At 37.4% G+C, this 15,760-nt stretch overlaps 1 protein-coding gene across 5 annotated transcripts in view; it reads right to left on the minus strand.

Annotated features, from left to right (window-relative positions):
* Positions 1 to 15,760, minus strand: part of LOC109858741 — a 40,948-nt gene that overhangs the window by 1,468 nt on the left and 23,720 nt on the right. For 4 of the 5 annotated variants that reach the window (XM_020436288.1, XM_020436289.1, XM_020436290.1 and 1 more), the window contains exons 30-44: positions 15,237 to 15,377; positions 14,156 to 14,345; positions 13,852 to 14,052; positions 13,181 to 13,720; positions 12,195 to 12,370; positions 11,521 to 11,788; positions 10,606 to 10,705; positions 10,373 to 10,515; positions 10,082 to 10,282; positions 9,570 to 9,750; positions 9,363 to 9,475; positions 8,400 to 9,225; positions 7,929 to 8,077; positions 6,967 to 7,149; positions 5,474 to 5,717 (exon numbers count right to left, since the gene is read on the minus strand). In XM_020436288.1, coding sequence (XP_020291877.1) covers positions 5,474 to 5,717; positions 6,967 to 7,149; positions 7,929 to 8,077; positions 8,400 to 9,225; positions 9,363 to 9,475; positions 9,570 to 9,750; positions 10,082 to 10,282; positions 10,373 to 10,515; positions 10,606 to 10,705; positions 11,521 to 11,788; positions 12,195 to 12,370; positions 13,181 to 13,720; positions 13,852 to 14,052; positions 14,156 to 14,345; positions 15,237 to 15,377 — 3,656 coding nt within the window. The remainder of the gene's footprint in view (positions 1 to 5,473; positions 5,718 to 6,966; positions 7,150 to 7,928; positions 8,078 to 8,399; positions 9,226 to 9,362; positions 9,476 to 9,569; positions 9,751 to 10,081; positions 10,283 to 10,372; positions 10,516 to 10,605; positions 10,706 to 11,520; positions 11,789 to 12,194; positions 12,371 to 13,180; positions 13,721 to 13,851; positions 14,053 to 14,155; positions 14,346 to 15,236; positions 15,378 to 15,760) is intronic. The other variant, XM_020436291.1, reaches the window with a different exon arrangement.

A 15,760-nucleotide genomic window follows, 5' to 3' on the forward strand; every position in this document is an offset into this window, starting at 1 on the left:
AGAGAGAGAGAGAGAGAGAGAGAGAGAGAGAGAGAGAGAGAGAAAAGAGAATACACGTGACGCAGGGGTTTCTATTTATACAGTGATTTAAATACGCCCTCCGAGAGAGGATAAAAGTGTCTCTTAAAAACAACGAACAAATCTTTCTTGTCATTAACAATTAGCAGTAGACAAATCTAAGAGAGCGTGAAATGCGAATGCAATTTTGTGGCGTAAATGCCGGACACGTCGATATTTTCAATTATGGAATGGAAATCGCAAAATGTCACGAGAGCTGATGGATCGACGATATTACTTATCGCAGACCTGATTCTGTTCACGATGAGAAAAAAGATTCTCTATAAGAGATTCCACTTCGCGTCGTTTCAAGTACTGAATTTTTCTGAAATTTTTCTTACCCCACACGTTCCCTCGCGTCGTTCGTGTAAGTGATCAATTAAGCTGCCATAATTCATCGCGCTCGATATAAACGTTCTCCTCGTGCATTTCTCGCACGTTTTCAGTTCACTCTGCGTTGCGAATTGATACGTTATTCGCGAGCATTTGTTCTTGTTACAGCTTTAACGCGATCTTTTTTTTGTTTCGTTCGATCGAATTGTCGGTCAAATCTTTTTCAGCGCAAACAATTATTTACAATGACTATCGCGTTTGCGTGAGATAAAAAAAAACGTAAACGCTCCATCTTTCTCGTTTTCGTGAAAATTAAAATCGCTTTTTTGAATCGCCCGATCGATCACTTCGCGCGATTTCAATTCCCGCCTCTCTTCGAGCGCCGATTCATTTCGAAGGACTCGAGTTCCGTCGAGTTCTCGGAACGTCGTAGAACCGCGTAGGAATAATAAATTGAAAGCGCTGGCCTATACACACGCACACTTTTTAGATCGTAAAATCTGCATTCCCGACAATCTACTAGCTGTCGCGTTGCAGTTTGCTCTCGTTGCGATTAATTTATGACTTTTTATTCACAAAGCAACGAAAGTCACGATCAGAAACACCGACAGATGATGAAAATAAAAAATCTAAGCAAAAAGTTTATTTAATAGAAAAAAATCATGCGCAGACTATATATGGAATCAATGACATTTGTGTGGAATTGCAGCAATTGTTATTCCACACTCGAATATGTATGTTGGCGATTTAATAGTCTTGCGTGATTCAGCAAAATGCGCATCAAACAAAGCACGTTTTTTTTTTTTTTTTATTAATATACGATACGTAGCTGTTATATTTCTTCTGCAATTTAGCGCGATCACAATTGAAACGAGTGTTTTCCAACTGTTAATAAAGTTATTGTAACATTTACATATACGCGTTCTGTCGCGTTCTCTCTTATTGACTTTTCATTGAATTCGCGATCAAAGAAACAATATTTGTTGCGGAGTTTAATTTTCACGTTGCTTCGATCTTTACATCGCGTATGAGCAACGTTTGTTTTTTGTTTTTTGTTTTGTTTTGTTTTTTTTTTTTTTTTAAATTATTCGATGAAGCGCAATAAATTCTTAATCTCTGTGCGGATAACAAAAAAACGATTTTTCTTTTACGACAAACTAACAAAACGGTTTAACGCGAAATTGATTTCGCTATATTCCAGGTCAAACAAAAATTCGACGAGAACAACCATAAATGGTGTAAACGTAAAAATTTTATATAGCGTAAAATAACGCTAGTTATAAAGTTTAATTCTTTACTTTCTTTTCATTATGTCTAGACTGCTTTATGTAAAAACTAAATTTGACGAAAAGCAGCACAGAGATTACATCAAAAGCTTTATGCGTCGTAATGGCTATTTTTTTTTTTTTTTCAAGCTTAAGCGCTAATACACAGCGCACCGCGCCTTTGCGCAAAATTGTTTATCTTATATGTGTGTGCTAATGTGAATTTCACGCGATTTTCAAATTTTGATCATGGCGCGCAGTTCGCGCGCCGCAAAAGCAATTAATAATCCAATATCGTTGCTTACCCACAAGCGTTTAGAAGCGCGTTAATTAAAGCCAGCGCGTCGTCTTCGTCGAGCTATGAAAATTTCATAAGTTTTTTAATTAATTTCAAAATTAAAATTTTCTTATTAACCGATTTATGTAAATGCGGCCACTTAGCGCGCGTTAAATTTTGCAAAGAGTCGCGGAAAGCTCGGCGGAAGTTTGGCCGTAAGAAAGACGAACATGCAAAATGCAAATTTTGCCCCGTCGCGCGCGTGCATCTTCCGCGCTCAAATTCATCTTTTTTCAGTGAGCCGCGTAAAGACCCGCGTTTATAATAACTCGTATGTTGAAGCGCGCGAGTCACTTAATTGCGCGACAGTTTTAAAGAATTTTGCTTCATGAAGAAAACACGCTTTATATCTCCATAAGTTTGCAAAAGTAGCGAAATAAATAGGACGTAAATTATACCCAGAAATTTCGTACAAACCTTAGTAGCGTGTATTTAACCGTTCTCTTTTTTCGGTGCGAGGTCGTTCCATAAAAAAGATGTCGCGGAAATAAATTTGAAAAACAAATTGACGAAAAAAATGTTATCGTATAAACACACGTTTAATAACAGAAACGTGCGCGCGATGTAAAAGGTCACTGACGCTACATTATGCGATTTTATATATAATTACCGCCGCCGTCTAATTGCTCGGCATCCTAATGCGCTTACGGCGAATAATTTTGTCAAATGCGCGCGGAATGAACTTCGGCGTGCTCCGACTTGCACCTATGGCACACGACGGCTCCGTCTCGCGTAAGCCGGCAACGTGCATTTCCCGTCGCGACAGAAGCTCGCAATTCGCTTCGCATTGAAGTAATGCGAAAGACAATCGTCGTCGTAATGCCCGATGTGCAGGGGTTTCGAATGCAAAGGAACCGCGTATCGCGGAATTTGCACTTGAGAATTTTGAGTAGATTTGAGCTTTGTTGTTCGGATGTTGAACTACTGAGAAAGAGAAAGAGAGAGAGATAGAAATTAAGCAGATAATTAACCATAATTTTGACGGAAGAGAAGAAGGAAGAGCGTCGGGGATGCTGCGCGTGTTACAGCTACCCGGAAAAGCGTTATAGGCGAATTCGGCCTGGCTTAAACCGGCCTGGACGAGTTTCCTCGATCCTTCCGCGTGCTTATAAACCATGGCGAGGCTGTATGCAAGTGAACTAGCGGAAGATCCATTAATATCCGTCAGGATCGGCGGGACGAAAACGCGAAGATCGCGTCTTTGGACGACAGGAGGGAGGCGCTTAGCGCGTCAGAACGGTGGTGCATCATCTGCTAAAGACAAGGCCTTAGAATATTGCGCCACCCCCGGAGCAATCCTCCCTCTTCGTTGGTTGTTGTTCGTAAGAGATAGTCTCGCGCAAATAAATACTGCGATTTTTTCAAGAGCGAGCATAATAGTCGTAAAAAGGTAGCGCTTGCGCTTCTCTTTTATGTTCTTTCATCGGGCAAGAAGATGAAACCTTTGCTTGTGCGCGCGTATTACAAAGAGAAGAACGCGCGAAAGCTGCTTTACGACGTTCGCAAAAGTAAGATATCCGCGATGAAGTTTACGAGAATTAACTCGATATATTAAATCCAAAGATATACGTATTAAGTAGCGTATCTATTTCGTTTATACACGCGCGCATTCTGAAAGACGATAAATGATCAAACTTGAACTCTAAATGTGATTTAACCGAATCGGTTTGCTATATAACCCGGAAAAAAATGGATTAGATCTAACTTAAATTTAACAAATTTTACTTTTAAAGATTCGAATGTTATTGTAGGCTACAAGTGTTTCAACAGGCTTAATAGAATTATTAAAGCACACAAGGATACTATTACTCATTATTCTCATAGTAATATTATTTATAAGATTTCCTGTATGAACTGTTGTGCATCTTATGGTCAGACTAAGAGGCAACTTAAAACACGCATTAAAGAGCATAAAAATGATATCAAAAAAACCTCCTCACAGTTGTCGGTTGTTTCAAAACATAGACTTGATTTTGATCATAATTTTGACTGGGAAAATACAAAAATTTTAGATTACGAACCTAACTTTTACAAAAGATTGATTTCCGAAACTATACATATTAAAGAACAGACTCAAGGTTTAAATTTAATCAATGACACAGACTTTTTACTTGACCTTTCTTATTTCAATTTACTTGACAAACTTAAATCATCCGAATTTTAAACTTAACTGACTTACTCGTTTTATTATGTTGGTGGGGATTTGTGTATATACATATAATCTGTTGCCTCTGTCCTCTGTTCAATATTTGATCTTCGACTTCTGATTTGTGAGTTTATATCATAACGTTTTATATTGTTATTGTGAAAGTTGTGCGGACTTTATACTTACATTGACTTTTTCAGGAAGTCTAATATTACATCAAAATGGACTGCCATACGTAAGATTTGTGTATTTTTACAACATATTGTTATCCTCTTTGCGACATGGCGTTATTTGATTTTATATACTGAAGAGGGCTCAAGTAAGGGCCGAAATGTCTATAAAACTACATTTATGTGAATTCTATATTTTATATTTTATATTCTATTTTAATAAACCATAAGATCTATTTTTGTTGCTCGATAGAGACCGTTATTCTAATTATTATTTATTGTTAATTTTACGAGCGGGATTTTCTGTATTATATTATTAAATTTAACAAGATAAAAAAAATGGAAAAATTGATCTAATTAGATCCAAATTAAATCTAAATAGATATAGAGTAGATCTAAATAAATATAAAGTAGATCCAAATAAATACAAGCCGATCTATTAAATTTACACCTTTATATATTATTAAATCTACTTTAGATCTACTTAGATCTACTATAATTAAAACTACTACAGATTTTCTTAGATTTAAGCAGATTTGAACAGATCTAAGGTGATCTAATATAATAGATCTGAGTAGATCAAGAGTAGATCTAATAATAAATAAAAGTGTATAAATTTCCATAGATCTACTTATATTTATTTAGATTTACTTTATATTTATTTAAATCTACTTTATTTAGATTTAATTTAGATCTAATTAGATCTATTTTTCTATTTTTTTTTATCTCATTAGATTTAAATTAGATCTAATTCATTTTTTCTCGAGTAGATAAAACAGTAAACAGACATTTCTCACGTGATGCAAATCCAGCATCTTATATAAGCATCTTATATAGATTTAATAACAAAAGTGTAAATTTAATAGATCTACTTATATTTATTTAGATCTACGTTATATATATTTAGATTTAATTTGGATCTAATTAGATCTGTTTTTCCATTTTTTTTTTTTTATCTCATTAAATTTAAGTTAGATCTAATCCATTTTTTCTCGGGAAGTTTATTCTTGATATACGAGTCAGAGATCGACTGATTTAATCTTACGATTAATATTAATATGATGATAAATGTTTCAGGATATAAAAAATGAGGCACTTTGAGAAATCGAAATGAATGAGAGAATCTCGCGAAACGCGATATCGCGTTTGAATCTGGTTCACTGACCTGATCCAACGAGCTTTGCGTGAGCGTGTAGTCCGTGGCCTTAAGCTCCTCGGCCAGAAGCTTTACCATGCTGAAACTCACGCTGAGCGCCGTGTCCTGACTTCGCGGCAGCAAGAGTCGAGCAGCTGTGGCCTGTCTCGAGGAGATCATCGCCTGTGGCAGATATTTTAGGATGGCCTTTCTTAGATCCGCGGCGGCAATCGGCTGGCTGAATCTCAGAAAGACGACGTATCCCTCGCCGAATCTTCAAAAGTCAAATAAACATTTCTCTTTGCGCATCTCTCTATATCGTGACGGATGTTAAAAGAGAGCGACGCGTTTAAAAATTCATTCGTAAAGCGATTCGAAACCGAATCTTTTTTTAATAATAATTAAAGCAGTAATCTTTACATGTTAAAAGCTATCTGAAAAAAAAAAGACAACCAAAAAATATCTTACCAATATTTTTGGAATTACGATTATTTACTTGCTAGTAGCGTCCGATACGCGGATCTATATTTCAAACCTTGTCCCGGACAAAGGACGCGGCAGATAAGCTTTTACCGTGCTTTCTATACTGTAACAAAGTGCACTCGCCATTCTTTATCATTCAACGTGCTCCCCGCGACACACAAGAGCGGATTGCAAGATGGGCTGCTAACGCGCGGGCAAGTCCGAATCGTAAATTCTGTCCTCGATGGCGGGACGTCGTCGGGAAAAGAAAAGATCGGTTTGTATAAGGTGGGAGTGAGAGACGGACATTCTTCGAGATACTTTTCCCGAGAACATTCCCGAGATACTTTCGAATGTTAGCAAGTTAAGTATTTACGATATTCCACATATTCCTACGTTATTTCAAATATATGTATAGATCATCGGTTGAGTATATATTCGAGAGAATCAGAAATAGTCCTTTCTGAATATGTACATAATCAAATTTCAATCGAAGCACCCGCCCCCGTTAAAGTTAACTACGCGGTCCGCGACGGTGAAATTGGTTAATTTTTGTGATTTATCGCGCTCTGTTGAGAAATATCGGAGATTATATGTAATTCCATGAATCACACAAATATATATAGTCTTAGGAGGAGATTGAAATTTAATTAAATTTAATTCTTCTGTGATGTCTAATTAAAATTTTCTTTTAGCGTTGCTGACGAAGAAATATTTGAGTTTAAGTCGCGCCGGGAGAGCGGATTCTAATGGACCGCGGCTTCATTTTCATGTTTCCGCTATTGTATATTGCTGGTGTTTTACTACTCTCGTGAAAAAAAAAAAAAAAAATTATTCAGAAGACGGAAGGGAAAAGATGAAAACAAAGATAAAAGTGTTCAATTGAGAAGAATTTGTTAAGCTACAAAACACGAGTACATTCTGGAAAAGAAGTCGCAACAATGGGAAATCAGAACTGATAGGAGCGTCGAGATTCCTGTACACGGTTTATGAGTCTGTTGGGAAATATCCCGGTCTTGGGGTAAAAGAGACGCGAAAAAGGAAGTTCGATGTAATCTTACTTGTGCTTCAAATGCTGCGGCGTTCCTATACACCTGAGACCGGCTCGAGCAAGAATCCCTACCCTCGAGCAGAGGCTCTCGCAGTCGGCGACACTGTGCGAAGTCAATATTACGCACGTCTGCTTCCTCGTCACGCGTTTCACGGTCTTGGCCACGAGGTTTTTCGTGGCGGGATCCATTCCGCTAATATGACGTGTGAGAAAATATCGATTTTAATTCAAAACTATAAATACGTATGTACAATTACTAAGTTTTTTATCAAATAAAAAAATGTCGAACTCAACGGACGATCTTCGAAACCTCAACGACATTAATAAAATTATACATAGTTTACTAAATTTTTATTTATTTTTTTTTTGTTTTGAAAAATATTATTTTAATTGAAACCAAGTGTTAAACTATACAAAGATGTTTTTTTTCTGGTATCAGGCTGCTCTTTAAACCCTGATGAAGTTGTCACTCCCTACGTATTATCCCGTAACTACAAAACGCAAATTTTAGAGAAGAGCAGTTTAAAAGCTTAAAGCTTCATATAGTTTCTCTAGTTAAGGAATCTTTCGATTTTAAATTTTTACCTTACTTATAAATATTTTTTTTAATATTTGGTGACCATATAGAACATGACTTTCTAAGTGTCATTATGCAATAAACTGAAAATCCCGTATGTGACACTTATGTAATTATACGTAGGGAGTGAGCTGTAATGTTCACGAAACGTCGGTATAAAAATGACACTAACGCGGTTCAGACCCGAAAAAACATCCTTGTATGTTAATACTACACACCGCGAAAGCATCAAATATCAGATCAAGTGTTAAACTGTTTATATATAAACACATTGTAATTTGAGACTTATGATTCACGCTTTTTTCAATTAACAAATAATTTAGCATTATTTAATTCTCCAAAGTATAATATGAATATAATAATGTATATATAAAATTGTTTAAGATAAAAAGTACCTAGTAGGTTCGTCCATAAGAACAATCGCGACAGGCGCCATTACGCTTATAGCAGCACATAATTTCCTTTTGTTACCGCCGCTAAGACTATCGACTCTTCGATGAGCATACTTGAGCAGATCGAATCTCTTCAGCATTGTCTCGACGACCTGAAATAGTAAACGATCTCAACCTTTTGTGTTCCGCAAACTCGACTCTTAACCAAACCGGTAACTTTGAGTTAAGTTCTGCGAGCAAATGTTCGTTCCAAGAATTTCCAAGAATATTTGTCACAATGTTTGTTAAAATACGAATATCACGACTTAATATAAGTTAACTAAAAAAATCAGTAGCTTTAATTAACAAATTCTTGTCTCACTCTATTGTTTTTTTTTGTTTTTTTTTAAGTTTCCGCAAACAAAGTTCCCGCTCTTTCATTTTGTGCAATAAAACTTTTACACAATTTTTCACAATGTTTCTCGCTTCACCCACCTTAGGGACATTGTTCAATCCACAGACCTCGCCGTGAATCGTCAGACACTGGTGAGGAGTGAGAAATCCGTCCAGGGCGTCGCTCTGAGGGCAATAACCAACTTGGCCGTTGCACAGCGGTCCAGCGCCAATTTCTTGACCGTTCAAAATAATCTTTCCGGCTGTGGGAATAATTTCGGTCGTCAGCATTTTGAATGTTGTGCTCTTTCCCGCGCCGTTCACCCCTAAGAGACCGAAGCAACTTCCCGCCTGTACACCGAGGCTTAAATTTTGTACGGCCACATTCGTCCCGTACACGCTGCTGTATTCCTTTCTGAGTTTTATCGTCTTCAAGGTGTCGTCGGCCATGCCGGCCTCGATTCTTAGTCTTTCTCTGGCAACGTCCTCGTCTTCTTGCACGACCTCGTAACCGATTTTCTGTTTTCTCACGTCGGGCAAGACTCGGCACTCGATCATTAGATTCAGCGCGAACAAAATTGCGCCGATTGCAGTGAGAAAAATAAAATGAAGACCGAGAAGGTCCCAGCTGAGCGGAGATTTGTAAGTGTCCATGTGAAATCTTTGAAGCAATTCGGAAGTGATGTCGTTTCTCGATATCTCGACCAACGCGTCGCCGAGAGTGTATTGCGGAAAGATCATTAAAATGTAATGGAGAATGTTTCTCACGTCTTCGGAAGTTTTCGATTTGCCAAGAATATCGAGCACCAAAATGGTCGCCAGACAAGCCACGCCTATAAAAGTATTCACGCAGAATAGCACCATGTTGGACAAACTCGAGTCGTCAAACGCTTTTTCGGCAAGATGTGAAAACGGTATCGCCGCCCATCTACACAAAAAAAAAGATATCAAAAGATATCGGCGATTAAAAAAAAACGTACATGTATAAAAAAAAGTATAGTATATAATATTTGTTTTTTTTATATCAATTTGTAATCAAACGTATAATTAATAACGAACACTTACGCAAATAGGAACAATAAGAGACAGACTCCGGGAAGATTGTCCTTCGCAACGTAAGCTGACAAACCGAAGATTTCGAAAACAACGATCGCGAGGCCAATAGCGCAGCTAAATACCTGCGATAAGTAATATCGGATGTATCAAAATATTTCAAATCGCACACATCTCTTATTTTTTTTTTTTTTTTTTTTTTTTCCGTCAATAACTCACTATGAAATCCCAAATTAGAACTGTTGTCCAATACGTGACGGGATGAACCCCGGCCAAGAACAGTATTCTCTTTTCCTGTGACAATCGTTCTCTGACTAATTCCTTTGCTCCCTGAGCTCCGACCAGACTAAACGCTATCAAAAGCACTAACGCCACGCCGACGTCCGCCACATGTTGCAATCTGCAAACGCAGAAATCATATTATACGTTTGTTGTGTGCAAACGAAACATCTGTGTATACGTCGGCACGATCTGTTTCGCGCGTCAATTTGTTTTTTTTTTTTTTAGTAAAGACTTTTTTTGAAAGTTTGAAAAACAACGCGCGAACATCGCTCATCCGTTGTTGCAAATTCTTCAGTGTTTCGCAATTTTTTTTACACATAAAAATAAATCTTCTTACGCGCGTGTACAAAAAAATTTTGTTCTAATTAATTTCTGTCAATAAGAGAAACGTTTGTTCATGATTTTCCGTAATTACGGATTTATATCGCGATGTTACATTCGATGCTTACAATGTAGTTCGGTTTAGCTGATCGCTCGATAATTTCAAGGGGTGATTGAGAGTAGTTAAGTGCCCTTGCACTCCGGATGCTCGCAGGATCGCCTCGTTGAGAGCGTTCAGATACGACGGCAGAGAGTGGTGACCCTTGTTATTGTACCAAACAACAAAAAGAGGATCTTCTTTCCAGTGCGACAGAGACCAGCCGCCGTATCTGCAAAGTCATTGTTTGCGTTCGAGAAACTTGAAGAAATTTCAATTAATCTCTACTTAAACTCGTTCGCCACGAGAACGTAAACTCAACCGTTTCTCTATGTATTCTTGATGCGTCGAAACGATCCAATCCAGAGTCGGCCGACCGGGTAGAGTTTGAAGAAGACCTTCCACAGCTTTGGAAACACCTCGGCAAGTTTGCTGTCCGTCCAAACACTCGCAAGTTCCGGTATCCTGTAAATTATTCATCAACGAATACAATTACGAGAATTTGTGGCAATTCTTGAATAAAAACTTTTCGCGATATTGATTTGGTGTTCGTACATTGGGTAAAGTTTGCCAAGCGCCAGCGTAATCATCTCCGAAACGATCATGGAGCTGCATTGACACGTGCTGCAGGAAGGGATCGTTGCTGCCGTCGACACTGCAACAGAAAGAGAAATGTAAAATTATCAAGTTAGAGTTGAGAGAGAGAAAGAGAAATATTTAAACTAATAATATATGAATATAAGGACATGAAGAGCCGTTCGCAGGATGTGCTTAAATATATATATATATGTATACACATATATACTACGAAATAATACACATATATACTACAAAATAATATGTGATGCAAATCCAGCATCCTATATGGAGGAAAAAAATTATTTCGTAGTATATATACATATATGTATACATATATGTATATATATTTAAGCACATCCACGCACAACATCCTGCGAACGGCCCTTCATGTCATATTCATATATTATTAGTTTAAAAGACTTATAAAGCCTGAGAGAGTCTCTATTTATCACTAATTGTGAGAAATATTTACTCCAATAATACATAATTCGACTTAAATTTATGTTTCACAAAAATCCAAGCTAAGATACGCATAATATTGACACGTTCACAATTCGTCACTCCCTACGTATAATTACATAAGTGTCACATATGGGATTTTCAGTTTATTGCATAATGACACTTAAAAAGTCATGTTCTTTATAGTCACCAAATATTTAAAAAAAAAATTCATAAATAAGGTCCAAATTTGAAACCGAAAGATCCCTAACTATAGGGAAACATATGAAGCTTTATACTTTTAAACTGCTCTCCTCTAAAATTTGCGTTTTGGAGTTACGGGATTATACGTAGGGAGTGACGAATTAATATTACCATTTTTTTGCTTTATTCTTTACTTTCTCTTTTTTTTTTTTTTTTATTAAAATCGTAATTTTTCTCTTCTTACCCTACCTGTAAAAGTAAGTCGGATGAGTGTTATAAAGTTTGGGAGACAGGTTGAGAGCCGGTTCGTCCTCGGACGGCGGCCGTATTAAAGAAAATCCCATGGCGACCGCGACAAACATGGTCGGTAAAATGAGCGCGGCCAACGGCGTTCTCCAGTCTCTCGCGAAATGCCACAGCCTCTTCTTTATCATGGCTCTCATTTGTCGGATCATCGAGGGTTTCAATATTGTATCCGTAGAAATTAGATCGACGTCGTCATCCGGAATGGAAATACCTGTGCGTATATTTTCATTTTCTTTTCATCATTTTCACATTTCCATATTTACATTCGCGCATATTGTTGATTGAAAAAGCCAATTAAATTTAAACCTATTTATTTATAAAACGGAAAAGCCATTTGTTTGTAATAAACAACACACCTTTGTCAAGGTAATTTCAGATAATTAATTTGAAGTGGCATAGCTGTAAATAATAACGTGACAATTAACTATATTATTATTGCGCTGTTTCTCTGTGCGACTCTTTGTTTTGTCGACATACTTGTCGATTCATAAATGTAAAAAGCTATTTTTGTATTTATCGAAAAAAAAAACAATTTTTATATTATTTACTTTGTTTAAAAAGTCACAAAGTTTTGTTTTCGATAGACAGATATTATGCACACATGAAACGCTTCTCACCAATTTGCTCTATGCTGGCGACGCTGTCTTGACTTCCTTTGATAATGCTCGATCCGTTGTCTGCTCGCGCGCAAAGATCCAAGAAGACCCTTTCTAACGTGTCGCACTCCAATGAGAAGTGTGAGAATCCCAAGAGCTTATGATTGTCTTCCAGCGCCTTCGCTATTTGCGCGATGCTGAAACAACAATCTTGGCTTTAGTCAAACACATAATATCCGGATATTTTGACCAAGTTTGCTTGAAAACATGTAACAATTTCTTCCAAAAAAAAAAAAAAAAAAACAAATCGCAAAGCTTGAAACATATTTGAGAAGCATAGTGAATTACAAACATTTGGAGAGTTAGCTTCTCAAATTGTGACGAAATAAGTAGAGATTTTATTTTTAACATTTTCAACCTCTTAAAGTTAAACTTCTTGCAGCGTAAATTTGCAAAAGCTGTGCGATATGTGTGCACACATTTTACACGCACACACGCGAGGAAAAAAAATATGTACGATGTAGTGTATTAAAAATCTCAAATTTTCTCAATTTCCTAAAAATAACAATAATTTGACGGTCATTGGAAGCCTTACGCTGGATGTTCGAAATTGTATATTGTGTAGAAATGAAATTGTAAAATCATGCACGTTAAAGCAGATAAGACGAGCGCGAGGTTGTTTGCGTGATATGAGTGTGTATGTATGTCCGTGTGTAGCCGTGTAGGTTAAAACTAAGATTTATATTTTCAAAAACGAGACAGTCGCTCGTAGGACGTCGTCATATACAGACCGAGAATAAAGCAAGATACTTCACAAATAAACTGTCGAGTTTAAGATTCAATTTCGTCTAACTCAATTTTATCCTAATCAACTAATAGAGGAAAATTAATAAAAATAATCCACAATTGTTAGTTTTAAACTTCTAGAACCGAAACTCTCTTCGTTTCCTGAAAATAATTGTTTAGCGACATGCTTGAATTGATAACAATGAACATTCGATATTTACTCATTGTTCATGCCATTTTTTGCCTGAAATGGCAAAGCGACGGTGACTTCTGATTCGGACGCTTCATTTATCGTGGCGTTTGGCACAATTTCCTCAATGATGCCACGAAGATCCTTCAGGTTCTTTTTCTCTATCGTACTTCCGATTTCTTTTTCCGTATCACCGCCGTTGACATAGTAATCCGGCGAGAAGGATACGTTCAGTCGGTATCCTCGGCCGTGAGTCATTTTTAGAGAGAGCGGCGAACCGGTGCACAAGATCTTCCCTTTATGCATCACCACAACTGTGTCACTCAGCATGTCGGCCTCGTCAAGATGGTGAGTCGACAAGAGCACGGTCCTGCCGATCCTGTGTTGATCTATCAAACGCCAAATTCGCCGTCTAGCCGCAGGATCCACACCGGCACCGGGTTCGTCCAGAATGACCAGTCGCGGTGAACCCAGAAAAGCCAGGGCCACGCAAAGCCGACGTCGCGTGCCACCCGATAAGCGCGACACAGGCTCAAGTTCCTGGCGTCCGAGTTCCAAAGAAGCCAACATTCTGACAGAACAAAAACACTTGCTCGTGGATTTTGATTAAAAAAAAAAAAATTAGAATTTAATTTTTTTTCACAAACTATCGGAAAATGAAGTGTTTTTACATTTATGCGAGAAAATAATAAATAATTTTACTCGTTAACGTTTCTCTGCATATCAATGTTATTGTCGCTAGGTTTCTTGAGTTTCCAGTAAAAAATCATATGTTCCCTCGGTGTTAATGTTCCGATTAGTACGTTGTCTTGAGGACACACTCCTATTTCGGGTTTAAAACCTTCCTCGCCGTTGAGCCAAATCTCGCCGCTGGTCGGTGCAACCATTCCCGTTAACATTTTACTGTATAAAATAACAAAAAAACAAAACAAAAACAATTGCCAAATTGTAAAATTGATTATTTAACAAGTTTAAACAATCGCGACTTAAAAAACGGTTAGCATACATAATGGTAGTTTTTCCAGCGCCGTTTCTTCCGAGTAGGCTCGTCACCTCGTTCTCACAGAGCTTCAAATTGAAATCCTCCACGGCGACGACATCACCCTGTTCTGTGTGATAGACTTTTCTAATACCGTCGAATTTCACCCCGATTTGCTTCTCGGTGACCGTCAGACTGCTAACGTCGCTTTCGTCGTCTGTATATTTAGCAACAAATAATAGTTTTAGTCTGATATCGAATCCACGCCGAAAACACTTGCGTAGTCGAAAGCATGCTCTTACCAATTTTTTTTTATAGCTGCGCCTTTAGAGAAAAGCAAGTTTGCAAATTTTTTTAAATTATAAGCAGCAATCTTTGTATCCACAATAAATACAAAAACATCAAATACAACTCTGATATAATCTCATAAAAATATTGATTTTTTAGATATATAGTTTTTTCTCTTCAACCTTGATTCAAATTGTTAGGTTTTTTATGCGACCCGTGCGAAATCCATGCTTTGCAAATACCGTGAAAAACTATCGTACGCGATATAATTGAAAAGAGTATATTTTTTTTGCAATTTTTTGCGGAAATATAATAAAATAATTGAAAAAGACGCCTAAAACCAAAAATACGAAGCATTTGTTAACACGCTCGTATACAGTTTGTACATTTACGTGCTCGAGCATCGAGTTCGACATTAAAATGAGAGATTGCAACAAAACGTGCAAAAGCATGAAAGTCCAAAATTCGTACTTTTTTTTCTTTTTTTAGCAAAAATAAAGAGAACAAAGAGTATGTCGCAACACAGAACTCCAACAAAAACCACTTTTTTTTTTTAGGAGATCGATGAAATGTGTTGGAGGAAGAATTTGATAGAATTTTGACATAAGTTTGTCAAAGTTTGGCAAACAAAATTTCAAAGAACAAAGTTTAATCCAGTTTCATGTGAAGTTTATCACATAGACGTTCTCTTTATCCTTTGGTGCTCATGCCACAGGCTGTGCGAGTATCTTCGTCGACGAGAAAGCGAACGTGAGAAAGCAAGCCGGAAAATAAATAAACTTTCGTGACATGCGTGTTGCGCGGCAAGTGAGTGCGATACCTTGGCAAGTGGCTGAAGGGTGGAGAACGTCGTTAGTGAAATAGAGGTTGTTGATGAAGGCGAGGTAGCTCGGTTTGCCATAGAGAGAACGTGTATCGGCCCACCATAAGCTACGGGACCTCAAACCGTGAAAGCCCTTGCCTGGAAAATTATCGGTAATGCTCGTCCGTTTTGCTGATAACTCACCAGGTTTCCTCAAACGACTTCTCTTAAACGACAATCGCGCTCTTATAAGCGCTCGTCACGTAGAGTTCGCCCTCGTGGACTTTTTTCTCGTAGAATCTCGTGATTATACACAGAAGATAGTGAGAGTATTATGTAAGAGATGTACGTGTGTGTGAAAAGTTTTGTGAAATTGTGACATCACCACGTAACAAAACGGTACTATCGCACGTTTTGTGTGCAAGAACCTCGCGGAGGAAATGTGTGTTAACGTTGTATTGTATTAACAAAATTATAATATATTATTCCACCGCACAGGTCTTATTTTGGTTTTAGTAATTGTTAAATAAACGAGCTGTAAT

This window comes from Pseudomyrmex gracilis, unplaced genomic scaffold (assembly GCF_002006095.1).
Source record: "Pseudomyrmex gracilis isolate BER0280 unplaced genomic scaffold, ASM200609v1 scaffold_221, whole genome shotgun sequence".
Classification (NCBI taxonomy): domain Eukaryota; kingdom Metazoa; phylum Arthropoda; class Insecta; order Hymenoptera; family Formicidae; genus Pseudomyrmex; species Pseudomyrmex gracilis.